Here is a 17,905-nt window from a genome sequence, read left to right as displayed (position 1 = left end):
TACATTCCCTTCAGTAGATACATGTGAAACTGCTTTTAGTTTAAGAAGCATCACAGTATCAGAGGTCAAACAGACCATTAAGTTACTCAGACCATCAGCATGTAAAGATATATTTGGTATGAACACAGTGATGCGCAAGGAGCTCAGCACATCAGTCACGTGGCCCATTACTAAAATTATCAGTCTGTCCATTTCACAAAATATTGTAATTTCCATCTTCAAAAGTGGTGACCCTCATTCCATCCCAAACAGATACACACAGACCAATCAGTATATTGCCCACAGTGGCTAAGGTTGCAGAGAAACTGATAGGAAAACAAATTATTAACCATCTAAATACTACACCATATGCTCTTCACCCTATGCAGTTTGGCTTTAGAGCAAATTATTCCACAGAGACTGCGACCTGCTTCCTTATTGAAAACATTAGAGCTATGTCGGACAGAGGTGGGGTTGTGGGTGCCGTGTTCTTGGATCTCATGAAGGCCTTCGACACTGTCAATTATAAAGTCTTGCTGATGAAATTACACAGTTTCAATTTTCCCTCAGATGCTCTTACACAGATTGAGTCCTACCTCACTGATCACTCACAACATGTCAGAGTCCAGTCGCTTAATTAGGCCGCCCTTAGTCTGTCTACCGGTCTTCCTCAAGGATCAAATTTAGGACCACTGTTGTTCCCACTTTGTATCAACGACCTCCTGTCCTACTGTTCTGTGTCGTCCCATCCGGGAAAAATGTATTTGGCCAAACAACTTTTTCTGTTTGCGCTGCTAAAGAGTGGAACCTCCCCTCCATAACCATAAAAAAACAACACATTTAGTACATTCAAGATCCAGTTAAAAATGGCTCATTGACAATTCAGAGCTGTCAACATTTCCATTAACCGTTGACCTGCTCTTGCTCCCCCTGTTGGCATCTTGCCTTGTGTGTGTATATGTGTTCATGTCTTTGTCTGATGCTTGTCTGATTGTTGGTCAGCTATGTTTCTAGTGTATATTTAACTTTTCTTATATCTAACTTTAATAGTTGTACTTTTACCCAAATTATAATATATTGTAATTGTTATGGTGTTATATAAATATGGAATTTTACTTCCTTGGGTGACTTGTTACAATCTGTCTAGAGACCGCAGATGAAAAATAGCCTTTTGGCTAACTCTGGCGTATTGACAGAAATGTCCATTAAAATGCACTGTCCCTGTATTAAATAAACAATTAAAGAGAAGCATAGTAGTCTCCCAGTTGACGTTGTAATTCCGCTTGGACTATGACTAAGCGTTTTGTATAGTTCCTATTTCCGGTCAGACTGCAGGAGTGTGCAAAGTAGAGAAGGAAGCCATACTGACAGAGGTGTGTTGCCTCAGTGTGTGTTTGTCTGACCCTGCAGTTTATTTGTTCCAGACTGTTAACATGCACTTGTACTCCACTGTAGGGCTGCAACTAACAATTTTCTTTTTTTTTAAGTCAATACATCTGTTGATTGGTTTCTTGATTAATCAATTAGTTGTTTGATTTATCAAAATGTCAAGAAATTGTGGATTTTCCCAAAGCCTAAGATGACATCCATCTCAAATGTCTTGTTTTGTCCAAAACTCAAAGATATTCAGTTTACAATCACAAAGGATAGAAGAAACCATGAAATATTCACATTTAAGAAGCTGTAATCAGATAAATCTTACTTTTCAATAAAAAAATGAATCAAACCAATTATCAAATGGCAATTAATTTAATATTTGACAACTAATCGATTAATCGTTGCACCTCTAGCTACTCCTTTGAGATAGTTTATGTGCCAGTATGTGTGTAAATAAACTATTGAACATAATCTGTTCTTCTATGTGAGTGTATTTTTAAGGGACCATTAATTTTATTAGCAGCATGTTGTCATGAGGATTTTGACTGAGAGTCAGATCTGTCCACGTGATTTGGGCATGTGATGTTATGTTACTAACATTAGCCTTAACAAAGTAAACAGTGACACAGTACTAAAAAGCTTCAATTTACTTTATATCAAGATTAAATTATAAAACTACGAGTAATAGGGCTAAGGTTGGCAATAATCGCTCAGTCAATTAACAGTAGCAAAATGTGGGAATAACGTTGACGTATCAACTTCAAATTAACGTCACTTGTTTTTGCTTAGCTAAATTACTCAAACATTTAATTAATTCCTGTAATTGTTGATAGTGAATTTCCTGTTGACTAACCGCTTAATATATATAGATATATACCCAGTATGCTAAGCACCCAGCACCAAACAGCTACTTTAGCTAGCTGTTAATGTCGAACAGCTAGCTAGCTAACATAGCGGTGCCAGATACTTTTGGAGACCAAACCCAAGCTGAAAGGAGAGTGAAAATTGGACTTACATTCAATGTATTCATTAAGAAGACTCCAATGGAATGATGCTGGATGTGTAAGTAATGGATACACTATAAGAGGTGTAAGGGGGGAAGTGTTAACGTTAGCTAACAAGTCAGCGCAACGTAAAGCAATTTTTAGGCTGCATATTTGTTTTTGAGCTCTTCTGCCACCTAGTGACCAGAATGTTTTTTCATGTATTAAACGTGTATGTAGATACCTAAATAAATCAATGATGTGTGCTTACAGTATTTACTGTACAATGTTCTGTTACAAGGTCACTTTTTTATTTTATTTTGTTAAGATTATTTTTGGACATTTTTAGGCCTTTATTGACAGGACAGCTGAAGAAATGAAAGGAGAGACAAAGGGGGGGAATGACATGCAGCAGAGAGCCGCAGGTCAGAGTCTAACCCTGGCCCGCTGAGTCGAAGAGTAAACCTCTATAAATGGGCGCCTGCTCTACCAGCTGAGCTATCTGGGCCTCGGGCGCCCAAAAAGCCTAGTTGTCTGAGATAATTTTGAGATAATACCAAGGAAAGATGCATTTAACAACACATACGTATGTTACACATGACCTTCAGTCACAATCCATATGTATGACAGTGGTGTAGAGACATTTTGAAAGTAACTTTGTACTTGTTTCTTAACACATTTTGTCTCTTTGATCATCTTTGCAGTAATGCCATGAAGAACGTTTGATTAATCATCCTCAATATAGCCTACAGTTTAACGGTGACTCAAAACATATGCAGTAAATGGTTGGTTTTACAGAACCCTGCTGGTCCACATTAACTAGGCTCAGGTTTCTTTAATTTACCATTTCAATCAGACCTTGAATCCAACGAAGTCCCCTAGATTTAGAAAATGATATTCTGCTTATTGTACTTTTTGTCCATACTGTCTGTGTTTAAATTCCTGGGAATAGCCACATTTCTTTGTGGGTCATTTTGAGATGATGCAGACTCCTATTAAACGTTCATAAGTGTTGGCTTTTTTACTTTGAAAAATAAGTAAACATCTCTGCATGTTAAAAAAACGGATAATTTATCAATTACTCTACATGACATTTATAGAACACTTCATATCATTTAAGACTTCTATCTTTTATGCCAGTTGTTGAATATTATGTTTAACATGCCTCCTACCGAGTGTGTCTGTGTCCTGCACAAAAAGTCACAAAGTACAAGATTTATTAATAACCTTTTTTACTGTATAAAACTAACTTTTCGCTTATTTTTTGAGCTCTTGGTCTGTCAAATTAAGACTTTATTACTCAAGAGCATTGGTGTACTTTCCTTCATTGTAAAACTAGAATGACTAAAACTTAAATAATCCGCCATTTTGACAACTAATAACTGATAACTCTTCTGACATGTTAAAATGTTGTTTATTTAAGGCATACATCATATCCAAATAGACAGATGGACTTGGTGGTGATATTTATTAAAGTATACCCAGCAATTAGTTTTCTGTAATTTGATCCCTCACGTAGCGAATGACTTAGACTGATTTTAGTTTATTTTGATATTGTGTGTTATGCTGCTCCCTTGGTCATATCTCTCTAGCTGAATATAACTGGGATTCAGCTGGGATTTTGCCCCAGTAAATCAATAACAAAATTATTTGTGTACAAAAACAGACAAGTTTAATTAAATATTCCAAAATAAAAAAAGGCAAACAAGTTATTTTATTTCTCATTGTTTTAGTTTCTATTGCATTTGAAAGACCATATTATCCCCAGCATGAAGGCATTAATATACATTTTTAGTTATATTTTTCTATCATTAACGCATGGCATTTTAAACAATAAAGTGCTTTTTTTTTTTTTTTAAATAACCTTCTTCTTAACCAATCTGCAGACAATTTTGCTACGCTCTTTGAGACCGCGAAAGTTGTCACATACATGGGCAAGTACACTAACACACAAACACTCAATCCCACACACAAGAACGCAGTAGTTTGACCCTGCAGTTCACATACAGTGTATGCTTAGCTCTGTGCTTTATAAAGTAGATGGTCTTTTGCAAGGGCAGGTTTGTCCGACATGTGTCCACACTGCACAGCGGAGACGTACTGTTTCCATCTTGTTAAGACTCAGGCTGCACACAAATAAACACACACAAACACAAACACACACACACACACACAGCCCTGTTTTTACCCTCTTCACTGGAAAGCTTTCCTCTTGTCTCAAGTGTGAGCCGTGTCATACAGAAAGCACTTCACGTTACGTAAAAAAAAAAAATCGACAGGAAAAACGTCCATGCTGGATTATTCAGCGATTTTGTCCCACTTACATTTTAAGACTGTTGCAAAATATATATTGTAGTCCAAGCCTGATACTGAATAAAGAAGTCCAGAAACACTTTTTGAACTACTTAGTGTGCTATATAGAGTCAAACTACAGTGCAGTGTTCTCCTCCTGCAAGTTTTCAAGCGTGTCCCTGTATTGTTCAGGGTTAGTGCTTGAACCTGGACTGACTGCATGCTCTTTTCTCTGCCTCATTTTTCTTTTTTCTTTTTTTTTTTTTTTTTACAAACGACTTGCAAACATCATGAGACAAAGGGTAATAAGACATTCCAGGGACAACACCATTCATTTCTACTCCTTGCGCACCTTTTCCCCAATGTCTGCCCCCTGATTTATCATTAATGCTCCTTGTGTTTGAATTGAAAATGACACAAGAGCAGAGAAAAACAAGGATTTCTCAATACATCACATCACTTATAACCGAACAGGCAAAAAAAAAAAAAAAATTAACAATTCAGTTCAGCTTGAGGTCTTCACACATTAGTCAGCGAGACGTCAAAGTTATTTTCTTCTTCTTTAGCCACGACGTGTAATTATGGTCTCACATCCTAATGGAGTCTGTTGTGCTCTATATCTGCCAAGTCCTTGATCAGCAGCCTGATGTCACATGACGGAGAAACATCACATCGCAGCCCAGGGTGAGAATCTGACAGCTAACACTGTAAGAGGGGCATGGAGCAGCATTGATGACTAACAGTTCACCAGTGTCTCCCCTTTTTGATCGCGATGTCCATTAGCAGTTCAGGAAGGCACATAATACTTTGGGAGTGCTCTCCAGTGATTCGATGAGATTTATGTCCTGCTGTTTTGCGTGACAGGCACTTGAACACCTTTCTGTCCTGATGCTACACAAGCGATAGAGAAAGAGCATGTTAATTACGTACAAAATTAAGTTGCACCAAAGGTGATACCGTGCATAATCAAGCTAGAAAAAAAAAAGTGAATATTGAACTACAACTAAAGAAAAGAAAGCTTACCCAATCTGTACTTCTCTTTAGCTTCAGCTCTCTCTTTGGCATCAAAGTACCAGACTGTGATGGCATAGCTGTAAAGCACAAAAAGGACAAATAGATCTTAATAATATTACGAAAAGAGATAATCTCTTTTCTCACTACAATGTAAAACTCAAAACAAAAGGAGCGGTTTTGTAGTGAAAAAATAAACTGGGCTTAAGTTTAAGCAAGTTTAAAATGTCCTGAATTACGAAGTGCAAACAGTTGATCTACATTTCATTTTTTTCTGTTTAGGTGGAGTACATAAAGTAGCTTAGCAGTTGAAAAACTGTATGTGATAAGGACCAAATTTCCCTTCAAAAATTCAATCAAAAATCAATCTTTGAAAGGCCATTTTTGACCCGACTAGAGACAACAGATTAAAAAATAATATTCTGCATGACAGTGAAAAGCAGACGGCAGCAGCTGTCCAGGGGCAGCAGAGGGTTAATTTCTACAGTTTCTAGTCTCTCCGGTGGGGCTGTGTTGTTTATTCCTGTCTCTTAACGTCGGTGCCTCTCCAGCATGAGTCCTGCAATCGAACCTTCCTCCCCTCTACTTCCCACAGACCCCTCAGGAAACACATACTTCCTGCCTCCGGCTCCACCTCGCCCCCCAGTAGTCAGATGGAGACGAGTAGAGAAGAGGGAAACCCGGGAGTAAAACCAGTGTGTCATGTACTCTCGATGGACACAACTACTTGATGCTATGATCTAAATAACCGTATGCGTAATTTCAATTTATTAACAAGCATTCCTTGAGAAGAGAGCAGGAAAGGAGAAAAAGAAGAGCTAAAGCACATTGTGTGTGTGTGTGTGCGCGTGTGTGTGCGCGTGTGTCTCGTTAATTCAAAATGTATGAAAAAATCTCTTTTTCCAGTGCAAACTGTAAAATAATTAATCTACTCACTTACACTTTTACATTTTAATGAACATGGTGTATAAAATAAAATAAATGAAACCTGGTGTCTGTCTTGTGTATCTGTATCTCCTTTGTTGTTGTTTTTGATGGTCCGTGAGTCTAATAATAAAGGCCATCTATCTGTCTACCATAACATAACTTTACATGCGTGTATAGCATGCTTGTGAGTGACTGACCGAGTGGCGTAGGCTGGCTTGACTTCGTGGGGGTTCCTGCGGTCCGACCAGAAGATGAGCAGCCGGTCAAACGAAGGTTCGATGCTGGCTACCACATTTTTGCCTTCAGGGTAGATCTGTAGCAACCCTCCTTGTTTCTACAAACGCCCACATAACACAGTCACTCAGCGTACTGTACACACTGTACGTTTCAGCCTGTCTGGATCAGGTGTGTGTGTTTTTGGACAGTGCTGGAAATACTTTATTTTTGTAATTATCCTTATTTACTCAGCAATGTAGGCCTACTCATGTTTTTATTCAAATTTGTATTAGGAACACATTGGTGCATATAATACAGCACAACAAATATGCATCTTTGTCTGGTTTAATGAAGAAAATTAGATACATAATATATACTGTAGTAGAAAAGAATCAAGTTACATACTTAAACATGATTGTCAATCCTTGGGAAATAAATGAGTGAAAGGAAAAATAAATATTCTAAATAAAATACAAATTTAACAGAAAAAAAAAAAAAATAGAACTTGGTTATACAAGTGGACACAATAAATAAAATAATATATTAAAAATATAAAAACCTCCCATCTAAAAATATAATATAATAATAGTATGAAAGGAAGCTTAAAATATGTACTTGAAGTGAACAAAGATTTAGGTGATGTACTCGTGTTTTTTTAAAAAGCAATTTTTTTCTAAATGAAATGAATAATTTACCTCGGCATCCCAGTTCTTGTTGAGATAGTAGATACACGTGATGCAGCGTCCATCACCGTTAGGGTTGTCAACATGACGGACGTACCCTGCCCCGTTCCCTGGGTAACAAGCGACCATTGCCTAAAACAGAAGGCGTGGCATTGTTAGCTGAGCATTTCTCTCCACCTTAAGAAACCAATGTAAAACTGTTGAAATGACAGAAACAAGGTTAAAACATCACAGAAAGATCAGAAGAGGCCAACACGCACGTTTCCAGCATGGAGATGTGTGTTTAACAGCTTTTGTTAAGAAACTAATGCAAACCTGTTGAAATGACAGAAATAGGGTTAAGACTGTAAACAAAAACACGAGATGCAGCCTCATTGACAGCATTTTTTTTTTAATAGTTTTGACAACACGTGCTGGATAAGATAGCAGTGACCTAAGGTATTTATTCTCTCTCGCCATTTGGCTCTCCCACTGCTCCATTGTAAACGATTTTCCAGGTGGACTTTTTGTCACACCTAATACAATATCCCATGATGTAATTTGTGAAACACAGTCACGAGAGGGGAAGGAGCAGAGAATTGTGTCAGCTGTTTTTTTTTTCCAGCTACAAAATAATCTTCAGATAGAATATCCACGTTCAAACAATGGTCTTGCGCTGGTATTTCCCCTGCTTGACGTCTATGTGTTGAAGGCTGTGAAGCAGGGGAGCGCTGCTTTCTCTGGGGACTCCGAGGGAACCAAGACCTGCGTGAGAGCACTTCAGTCAATGTCCATTCCAGACCAGGGCCACTATGGGAGTATGATAGCACTGTAAATGTACTGCACCAGATTGCGTTAAGCAGCCTGGTGTCACTATGATGTACCATCAGCTCATGTTTCATGCTGGAGTTGTGTAAATAGTTTCTAACTGTCTCCCAGCGGCTGCGGCTAGGGATCAGTATTTTCTGGCTGTGCTGAGACAGAGAAGGAAAGGTCTACAGCTGAGTCACTGACTGACATCAGCCTACGCCGACGCAGAGAGATTCCAGGTGATGATAGTTGGCAGCGTGTAGAGTAATAACTTCTCTTTTATCGCTTCAGGCTGACAACAAAGAAGGATAGCGTTACTGTCTCAACTTATATTGTTCTACGTGGGAAGCACAAGTTCCAATATCAGGAGTCACAGCATCGCTTCAGCTCTGTTCATGGACGCTATCATTTATGACTAACAGGTTCTGCACTGCTGCACTATTGATTTAACTCGCCTGACGAGCTATCTTGTAAGCCCTTGTACCACAGTGAAAGAGTCTTAACCCTGAGGAGATCAGACAGCACTTGCACAGATTTCTAGGACAAACGCACCCGTTCTCGTGTTATTTGTGAAACTCAAATATAAGTGAGGTTTAGTGTGGGAGGGCTTCGGTCAGAGAACTCATTACTCATTTGGCAGTGAATGACGAGAGAAACACCTCTTGGTCCTGTTGCGGGGAGCACACTGCCGAGTCCGCAGAGGAGGGCAGTGTGCTCCCCACAAGAGGAACATGAAGAGTTCCTCTCGTCATTCACAGCCAAATGAGTAATGAGTTTCATTACTGACTAACTCACGCAGTCAGAGCTCATTAACCTCCGGACCTTTAGCCCCGGAGCTCGGGCAGACGAGCAGACCTGCTGCGTCAACGTCAATGTCAAACGCACACAAGAAAAATATGTGCTGATTGTGATCATAAGACAAATTATTGTAATCTGAATGTGATTTAGCGTGATCAGTTCCTTTAATTTTGTTTGTCATTTGTTCTCTTCGTTTGTATTTTACAACTCGGATAAAGCAACCCTGAGTTTTTGACCCGTAGTAGCGCCATGGCCCAATGTTCTAAAGAGCGTGTCTTGTTTGTTTCTCATGCACATTGATTTTTTTATGAAATTAAATACAACTACTCCATGTTCAAGGATGGATTTACTCTATACACATAATGATGAGTGTTTTGTTGCCTTTATTCAAGGAAGTGTGTTTTCCCAGTACACAGCTGTTATCAACATGGTTCCAGTCTTAACAACTGTAATTAACCCCGATAAACATTTAATATGCCAGAGCAGACAGCTCAGCCCAAGCCTGCAGCACACACACTCACACACACACACACACACACACGTCTATGTCAAACCTTGCACAAGACAGGCATACAATTTAGATGGAGGTTTATGTTATTTGTTCTCTAGCATCTCTAGGCTTTACAAACACACTATAATACACTGGTATTCAAATCAGTTTCACACACATATGCACGGGTTACAATCTCCTTCTGTCAGTAGCTTACACACACACACAAACGTTCAGTCACACAGCGTGACACAACACGTCTCGATCCTATCTGTCGTTTCTGCCTTGCCCCTTCATCTCTGCCAAGAGCTGTGCCCACAGTGAGTGAAAGTCTAATTGGCATCAACCAGCTGTCTGCCATGCACCACCAATAATGTGTCTGCAGATTAATGGCCTAATAGCATCACTGGGTTAGATACCTGAGTTGCCAAGGTGACGGCCGGGCAGTCAGAACAGGCTGTTGCAGACAAGGAACAAAAATAAACTCCAACGCTGCACGCATATTCTGATAAGAGGAGTGCTGATAGAGAGAAGGGGTGAGGGGATAGTAGCTTGAACAAACAGAGCAAGTACAGCTTGTTGAGGAGAAAAAGTGAGGGGAAGAACATATGTACCTTTGTGTGTGTCTGTGTGTGTGTGTGTGTGTGTGTGGGGGGGGGGGGGGCTGAAATAATCAATTGGAATGACATTGACGAAGAAGCTATATTTAATGTAGCTCGCGTGTGCTATTCTTGCATGTGCAAGTAGAGAGAAGATGAATGTATGAAATGCAAATACAGAAAGAAAGAAGAGAGGTGAAAGATATGATACGGTTACTCATTCATATGGACAAACTATTTTAATTGTAATAGTTTACTAACGTACCCACTACGTCATATTGTTCGATCAAATCAGACGAAAACAAATCAACTTGATCATGATTTCCAAAAGAGACCTAGACAAAACAGTCATTTCTACAAGCAAACTTAGGAACGTTTTTTTAACAGGCTCAAAAAGTCTGTGAGAGAGTCCGCAAAGTCCTCTCAATTTCAGAGTGGGACAACCTTGACATCACCGCATGAGAGTCCATGTTGGGAGTGGGCCAAGGTCTTGCTTAAGCATACAGTATGTACTTCAGCACGACAGAGGTTTGCCATCTCCTGGGTTGAAACCACTTGACTCAATAACTGTCTAGCAGCACAGCTGATGAATCACAAGCAGTCTGGATGAGACAATGTATGATGTTAATCAGGTCCCGCTATGATTAATAGTTTCTACCAGATTGGATTTGAGAAAAGGGAAGGATGAATTAAACTGAATGATGATGAACTGCTTTGTCCCTCCCAGCCTATATCTGCGCTGTGTTCCATGCTGCTTCTACAGGCTGGATAACGGTTTCTGAGGACATAATTAACCTTAGACCCTTTGATTTATGGATTAACTGCAGAATAAACAATGCTGGACTGGTGTCAACTGATCAGTGTTTACTATAAGAGGTTACAATGTATCGGCCTCTAGTTAATGCTGAGTCACACCAACTCGAGTGATATCTGTGTGTGTGTCCTTGTGTTTGTGTGTGATGTCCATAGGTCAGTGGTACATTGTGTGCTCTGATGTTAAAGCTTCTGTTTTCTGTTACAGGCAGCCACCATATTTGGAGAAGGTGCTGCTGTCTGTACCTTTAATAAGGAATAGATTGTTAAATTAGAAGCATAATCAAATATCCAACTGTCATCTATTTTTGTTGTTTTTGAATATTATAGTGGTTATATTTTATGTGAACATAAACCAAAAAAGGTTGGAAGAATTTGCTCAGCCCCTATGAGTCAGCTCTGCTTTGGCACCAATGGCATTCATTATGCATGAGTCACCTCTGACTGTGGTGAAAGTGAGTGAGTGGGTGAGTAAATGACGAGGTCTGTCCATAGCTTGTACAAATTCTAACTTGCAAAAGTGCGAAGTGCATTTTGGGACCACAACAAATTAATATTTTCATTATTTAGTAATCTGACGGTTATTTTTCACAATTGATTGATTATATAGTCTGTAAAGTGTCAGAATATGGAGGAAAATGTCTATTATTTTGATGTCTTCAAATGCATGTTGTGCATGACAAGAAATCCATACCCAAAGATATTTGGGTATGGAGAAAAGCAGCTGGAGCAGAGAAGAGAAGGTGAAGCTTCTTTTTTTTTTTTTTAGATATCTATCCATCCATCATCCATCCAAACAAGCTAGCTAGGCATGTTGCTGCATTGTATGACCTCAAGCTCCAGCCTGCATGGTGGCACTGCTGAGCTCTACGGCTCTGGTTCTGGAAGGGATCTTAAGCCAACCAGCTATGAGATGAATCCGAACCATAACACATTTGATTTGGTGCAAAGGAACGTTTTGAAAACTGGAAAAAAAAAGGCAAAAGTACAAGACTGTGTACAGAACCGATCTCAGACATTAATGGTAGCAGCTTCTGGTGGCGGAGATCAGGCAGCACATTCTCAAACGATGTGGCCGTTCTCACTGCAGTTCGTGAAATGGGATTATCTTTTTTGTTTTGAGGTGGTCAGAACCTACTGGGAAGCATCTGGTTAGGTTTCGGAAAAGAAGAAGGGGGAAAGGACACGTCACATGCCGGGACACGATCCGCGGTTTCTGGGGGCAGGACAACAACGGGACGGTTGTGGTTAGGAAAAGAAGACCAGGGAAATGAAACCCGAGCGTCTTTACGTCTTTGATCTACGTACTGCAGTCAGGGATTACTCAGCAGATCTGTAGTTCAAATGAGACAGTGGTAATGGACAATTCTACTTCCAACCTGTAGGGGGACCGAAGAGGAAACATGCTTTGGTGTTGCTTTAAAACAAGGTTGTTATCATTTGGACTTCTGGCTTCTACAGGGGCATAAACCTTTGTTTCACAACCTCGTGGCTCGTGGTCAGTCTTCCTTAGGCCGTGGGTCTGGTGGACCAGGGGTCTTCAATGTTTTTTTAAGCCAAGGACTGATAACTGATAACCCCATAACTAAGAGACACGGATAAGAGACCCTACAACACATATTGTATCAAATTATGTTGCAATAATGTGTGGGTGGCCTAAAGCTTTTATCTTTAGCCTTTAGCTGTTAAATAACACTATTTTTTGGCATGGTTTTAAAATTATTTTTATTAATTATTGGATGGCTACCTTGGTGAATACCTTAGCTATAAGCCAGTAAGCCTATCATCAATGTTGTTGTTTTTCACAAATCTGTCTTTTCTAGCAATATGTCCGATTCATGCAAGACAATTTGGTTTAAAAAAAAAATATGTTGTGTCCCCCCTGCAGTAACTCTGAGGACCCCTTGTTGAAGATCTCTGGTTTAGACTTTGTGGCTAATAATCAAAATCCTTATGGAGAAAATGAATGTGAGTTTTACTTCCGGAACCACGGTCAAGCTCTAAGGGAGGGGCATCTGAAGACACGCTGCTGCAGGAGACGGTCTCATTATGCCGAAGTTTCTGCTGCATCGCCCCGTCTCACTCCCTCAACACCATCCTCCCACTCGTTGCTCCCCCAGCTCCTTCCAATCTCACTTCCGGTCTATCCCATCCCCCTTCGTGTGACACGTTCCCTGTGTGGCTCATTATGTTGGGCATTGCCAGTCCCTCTCCTGGTACATCTCTTTCATACACAATGCAGAGCTCTACTCTTTATGGGCCTGTTACCAAGGTAACGGCTGGGAAATATTTTGTCCAAGTAGCAAATAAGGGGGTTGATAAGACGAAGGGGAAAAGCAATGAAGTAAAGCACAGGTGAAGGGAAAAGGAGGTCAGAATAAAAGACAAGAAGGAAAGTAAAAAAAAAAAAAAAAAGAAGGAACAGGTAGAAAAAAAAGAAAGGTTCGGGGATTAGGAGGACGGTAAAGACGCGGTGACCTTCTATCTGGATGTACTCCACACTGATCCTCCTCCTTTCCTATCACTTCCTCTCTCTTTCTCTTATGCACAGTCCATCATTGCATCTATCGCTTAGTTGTCTCCTGCCCTCCTCTACAGGAACACCAGCCAGGACATTTTGTACTTTGCAGCATAGGACTTTTGTTTTTTTTATATATTTTATTAGACCACGGTTAAACGGAGATATCTGGCTAATTAGTGTTTGGGAGTTTTTCACCTGGAAGTCACTCATCTCCATGCCAAATAAGAGAAAAAGAATACCTTTGTAAGCAATAGATATACACACTATTACATCCTGATAAGCTTCTTGAAGGTATAGATACTGGAGACCTCATACAAGTGTCAACCTGAGTGATACAATAAAAGAAACATGCAGAGTAATATCCCTTATTTCACTTTCTTTAAGTATGCAGTGGTGAATAGCATAACCACAATCAAATAAAGCTGCACAGCTCAAGTATTATTTTTTAAACCAAATGAAGCTGCCTCCTCTTCAGAACAGGCAGGTGAATCGAGACAGCTTTGATGGCTTTTTGATTTCACAGATTAAATCCACTTCAGTTATGAAAGGAAGCTGCAGCTCAATGTGGCAACAGATAAAGAGGGTTTTTATAAGTGAGACAGCATTTGTGTGCAGTAGAATGCAACTCATAAGTAAGCAGAGGTTCCAAGTATTTTGCACTCTAAACTGAAAATTTGCACAATCTTGGAAAATGAGATATATTAGCTCACCCGTTCCAAAATAGTCACTGAACTGTCCTGTTTTGCTGTCATTTTGTCACAGTCTAGGCATGGCTTTGACTTGAAAGCCGCTCAGAAAAGCCCTTATTTAAGAGAGAAAAAGCTGCTGGTATGAGGCCAAACGTATTGCTGTTGAAACCCAACATTGAACTAGACGTGCACAGAGGGCAAGGTGCTATGTGTGGTGTTGCACAGATGGGGTGAACAAGGCTGTGAGGCCAATGCATTGTGAAGAGAGTGCTGTAGAGGATTATATAAAACATGGAGACAGGTACACCAAAAACACAGATGGAGATTAGGCCTGCCTGATTAATCATTATCAAATTGCCTTGTCCAGTCACCCTGTTCACAATTACATTTTTTTATAACTTTGATTTTTTGACTAAAAAAAATATAAATTATATATGAAAATAATTTTATTTATTTTTTGACTGATTGTTATTTAATTTTTTTTCTTGATGGCCGATTCTCATTTAATTTTACGAGCCACCTGCATCACAAACACTACTTCTTTCTTCTGTGAGTTTGGCAGAGAACCATGATATCAATTTTAAGCTGAAAACAATTGTGATTCATATTTTTCCCTCAATCGTGCAGGCCTAATGGAGACTGTTTAAGATAAATTATCTTGCGTGTTTATGAAGTGATTTAATATGAACAATGGCCACTTTGCTATGAAAATGATGTGTGTACATTACTCTACAGTCTTGTTTCTGTTTCAAATGTTTCAAACCACATCAATCTGCATTGTCTGGATCTGTTATATTGTAAATATTGATTGAACAACATTGTTGGGGAACAGTTTGGATTGGAATTAAATGGACAGACAGACAGACAAGTCGCCTAATGTGAGAGAGTTTTACACTCTATTGCATTTACATGACACAGGGGACAACATCAACAAAGACTGTAGAGTGGACACATAGATTCAGGATTGAGAATAAACTAGACTTCAGTCAGACCGGGAAACTCACTAACTGGGCATGGCATTTGAAAAACCTTAATGAGAAGGAGAAGCTAAGATAGTCACGTGAGAATAAAGAGAAAACACGCGGCTCACGTGGCATCAGATATGATAACGTGCAAAAAAACACACACTCTCCTACGTCAGCACCATGTTTGCATGGGTTGAAATGGGGATAGAAAAAGTTGTCTTCAAAGTCCAAGATAAAGTGATGGCAGAAGAGATACAGTTTTTTTTCTTTTAGGTACCAGTGGTATGAAGGTTGGGACAGGGGCAAACTTAGGCAGGTCCTATACCGAGGCACGGAGCCAGTTTAGGGTGAAGGCTCAACCCGCAGCCCCCTTATCAAGCTCACATGTGCCAGAAACACAGATGGACTCATCCTTCTGCTCGCACTCTAACTGTGGTGTAAGTGTGTGTGTTTGCCCGCCTGCATGTCAGCATTAGAGGAGAGATAGAGCAGAGCAGATAAACCACAACCCACAACTTGCTCAAAATGTAATGCTGTCATCAGACTGAGCGGCTTGTTTGTAGCCTGTGTTGTCTCTGACATACCCCTGCCTGATTTCCTCTCACCTGACCCCACCTGTCCCCACCCTGTTCCTTATCTCACCTTAGTGCGTCCATTGATGACACAGTCCCCCAGCTGTCCATTAGCAGCGCTGTACATGACGGCCTCATCAATGTAAGCCATCAGCGCCCCGATGCTCTCGCACCCGGGCTCTCGTCCCTCGACCCAGGCGATCTGGTCTCCCCGGATGCTCCGAGAGGGAATGCTCTTCTGGCTCACCAGCTGCCCGCCCCGAAATTTCCCGCTACGGTTTAGGACCTCCACCTCCTCCAGGACCCTGTCGCCCAGCTGAGGGCCCAGGAAGTTATCCTTCACACAGATGCCATAGTACTTCATGCAGGGGATAATGCACTGCTGGGCTATGTGCTCTGCTGACCAGCCAGCCCCTGCTGAAGGTGGTGGGGTCGGGATGCACTTAGCCTCGATGTGGGAAGTCTGGCTGGGTGCAGCTGGTGGGCCTGGAGAGGCCACTTTATGTCCGTTGTGCTGGTTAGTTTGATGGGTTAAGGGAGATTGGGGATTGAAACTGTGTACATGATTGATAGTCATTTGGTTGCTATAAGAACTGTTGCTGCAGTTGACTGTAACCATAAGCGGGGCAACTGCTCGGGCCCCTCTGGGGGCCTCTGAAGACTTGTGAGCCGCATTCCCATCTGCCAGCCTTCTCCATTTAGAGTCTGAGCCTCCCGCTGCAAAAACCGGGTCCACAGAACTTCCTAACCCCAGTGGCCCCATTATGAGACCGTTAGGAGTTCCTAACCCCATGTCTCGGTTCTCTCCAGCTCTGCGTTTCTGTTGTTGCACCTGTCTGGCCTTCAGGTCCCCATTGATCCTCCTCTTCACTAAAGGACACTTCTCATGAGCTGTCCGGTCTCCGTTCTCCGTCAGACGGGCTCTGCTGGTGAGGGGGTGCATAGGGCCGCCTGTTACCCCCGCCATCCCCTTGAGTTGTACCGGGTACCCGTTTGGCGTGTGAGCCAAAACGCCTGCGTGGCTTCCCTCCACGGTGGCAGATGGAGGCACCACCCCGCCATTGTAGAGTGGCACGCCGGTTTTGGACTGCTTCGTCGGGATTGTGATTGCAGGCGAGTCGGTCTGAGAGGCCAGACCCGCGAGTAACTCCGCGGCCGTTGGACTCCCGACCGGCGCCGCGCAGAAGCCGTTGAGCCCCATGTCCGACCGGTGTGTGTGGTGAATCTCTGCCGCTCCAAAGACGCTCTGCTGGCCGCTCGTCCTTCTCTCCCGCGAGGCTGAAACAGCGACGGATCCGCGGGAAGAGCTTGGGTTTAAAAGGTCCGCGTGTCCCAAGCTCTCCATTTCACCTCGTCATCTGCTGGATGCGCACGTAGCACACGTCCTCGCTTCATTTTCTAGCTGAGCTGCTGCTTTCTCTGATGGAGAGGATCTTTGCCACAGCCAATAGAAGTTGCATGTCCAAGTCCTCTTCTACGTGCCTTTATTTCACCAGTTACTCTCATTTAGTACTCTCAAGCTGAGTTTTTGTTTTTATCCGTTTTATAAACATGTTGAGGCCATATAGGATATCTGTGGAGTAAAATGATACACGTTAGGCCTAAAAATAGCCCACTGCAGACCTCTCGTAACAGTAAGCTGTGAAGTAGTAGTATACATTTATGCATTTAGCCTTAAATAACATAGGGAAAGAATACAGTGTAACAAAATAACATAATCAAGTAGAATATATAGCTTTGTTGCACCTAGCTGAGTAAGTAGGAGAAATAAAGGCTAACACAAACTCACTTTAACTGACTGTCATTTCCACTGACTGAATTTAGAAACATGTCCCCAAAAAGACAGCCTAAAGATTTACACAGCTATCGCCTTTATCAGCTATTGATTACCAACTTATGATGAGTTCCATCATTAACAAAACAAGTAGAATACCAACACCAGTGTAGGCATATTCATTCAGCTGAAACACACAATTAAGAGCGTGAAATACCTTAGTTTAAATGGGCAGCTGTAATGTCAAACCTGTTTAAACACTGCTTACCTAGGGCAGCCTGTAATGCAAATCCACAGTGAGCGTACGTGACAGACTGAGAGTACGCATGCTATTTCCGGGATTGTCTTGCTCGTGTGTGCGTCCCATCAGATTTTCTTGTCGGTTATAAATAAAAATCCAGCTGGGTGGGGGGGGGGGGGGGGGGGG

At 41.2% G+C, this 17,905-nt stretch overlaps 1 protein-coding gene across 1 annotated transcript; it reads right to left on the bottom strand.

Moving 5' to 3' along the window:
* Positions 1–4,076: 4,076 nt before the first annotated feature.
* On the bottom strand, positions 4,077–17,893 carry egln2 (egl-9 family hypoxia-inducible factor 2). Its single transcript, XM_034867233.1, has 6 exons — positions 17,747–17,893; positions 15,775–17,277; positions 7,481–7,600; positions 6,767–6,903; positions 5,655–5,722; positions 4,077–5,522 (listed from the first exon to the last, which is right to left on the bottom strand). Exons 2-6 carry the CDS (start codon positions 17,047–17,049, stop codon positions 5,470–5,472), a joined length of 1,653 nt encoding a protein of 550 aa, XP_034723124.1. The 5' UTR covers positions 17,050–17,277; positions 17,747–17,893; the 3' UTR covers positions 4,077–5,469.
* Positions 17,894–17,905: the final 12 nt, after the last annotated feature.

The sequence above is a fragment of the Etheostoma cragini genome, chromosome 3 (genome assembly GCF_013103735.1).
Source record: "Etheostoma cragini isolate CJK2018 chromosome 3, CSU_Ecrag_1.0, whole genome shotgun sequence".
Classification (NCBI taxonomy): domain Eukaryota; kingdom Metazoa; phylum Chordata; class Actinopteri; order Perciformes; family Percidae; genus Etheostoma; species Etheostoma cragini.
This window is presented reverse-complemented; position numbering and strand designations above follow the sequence as displayed.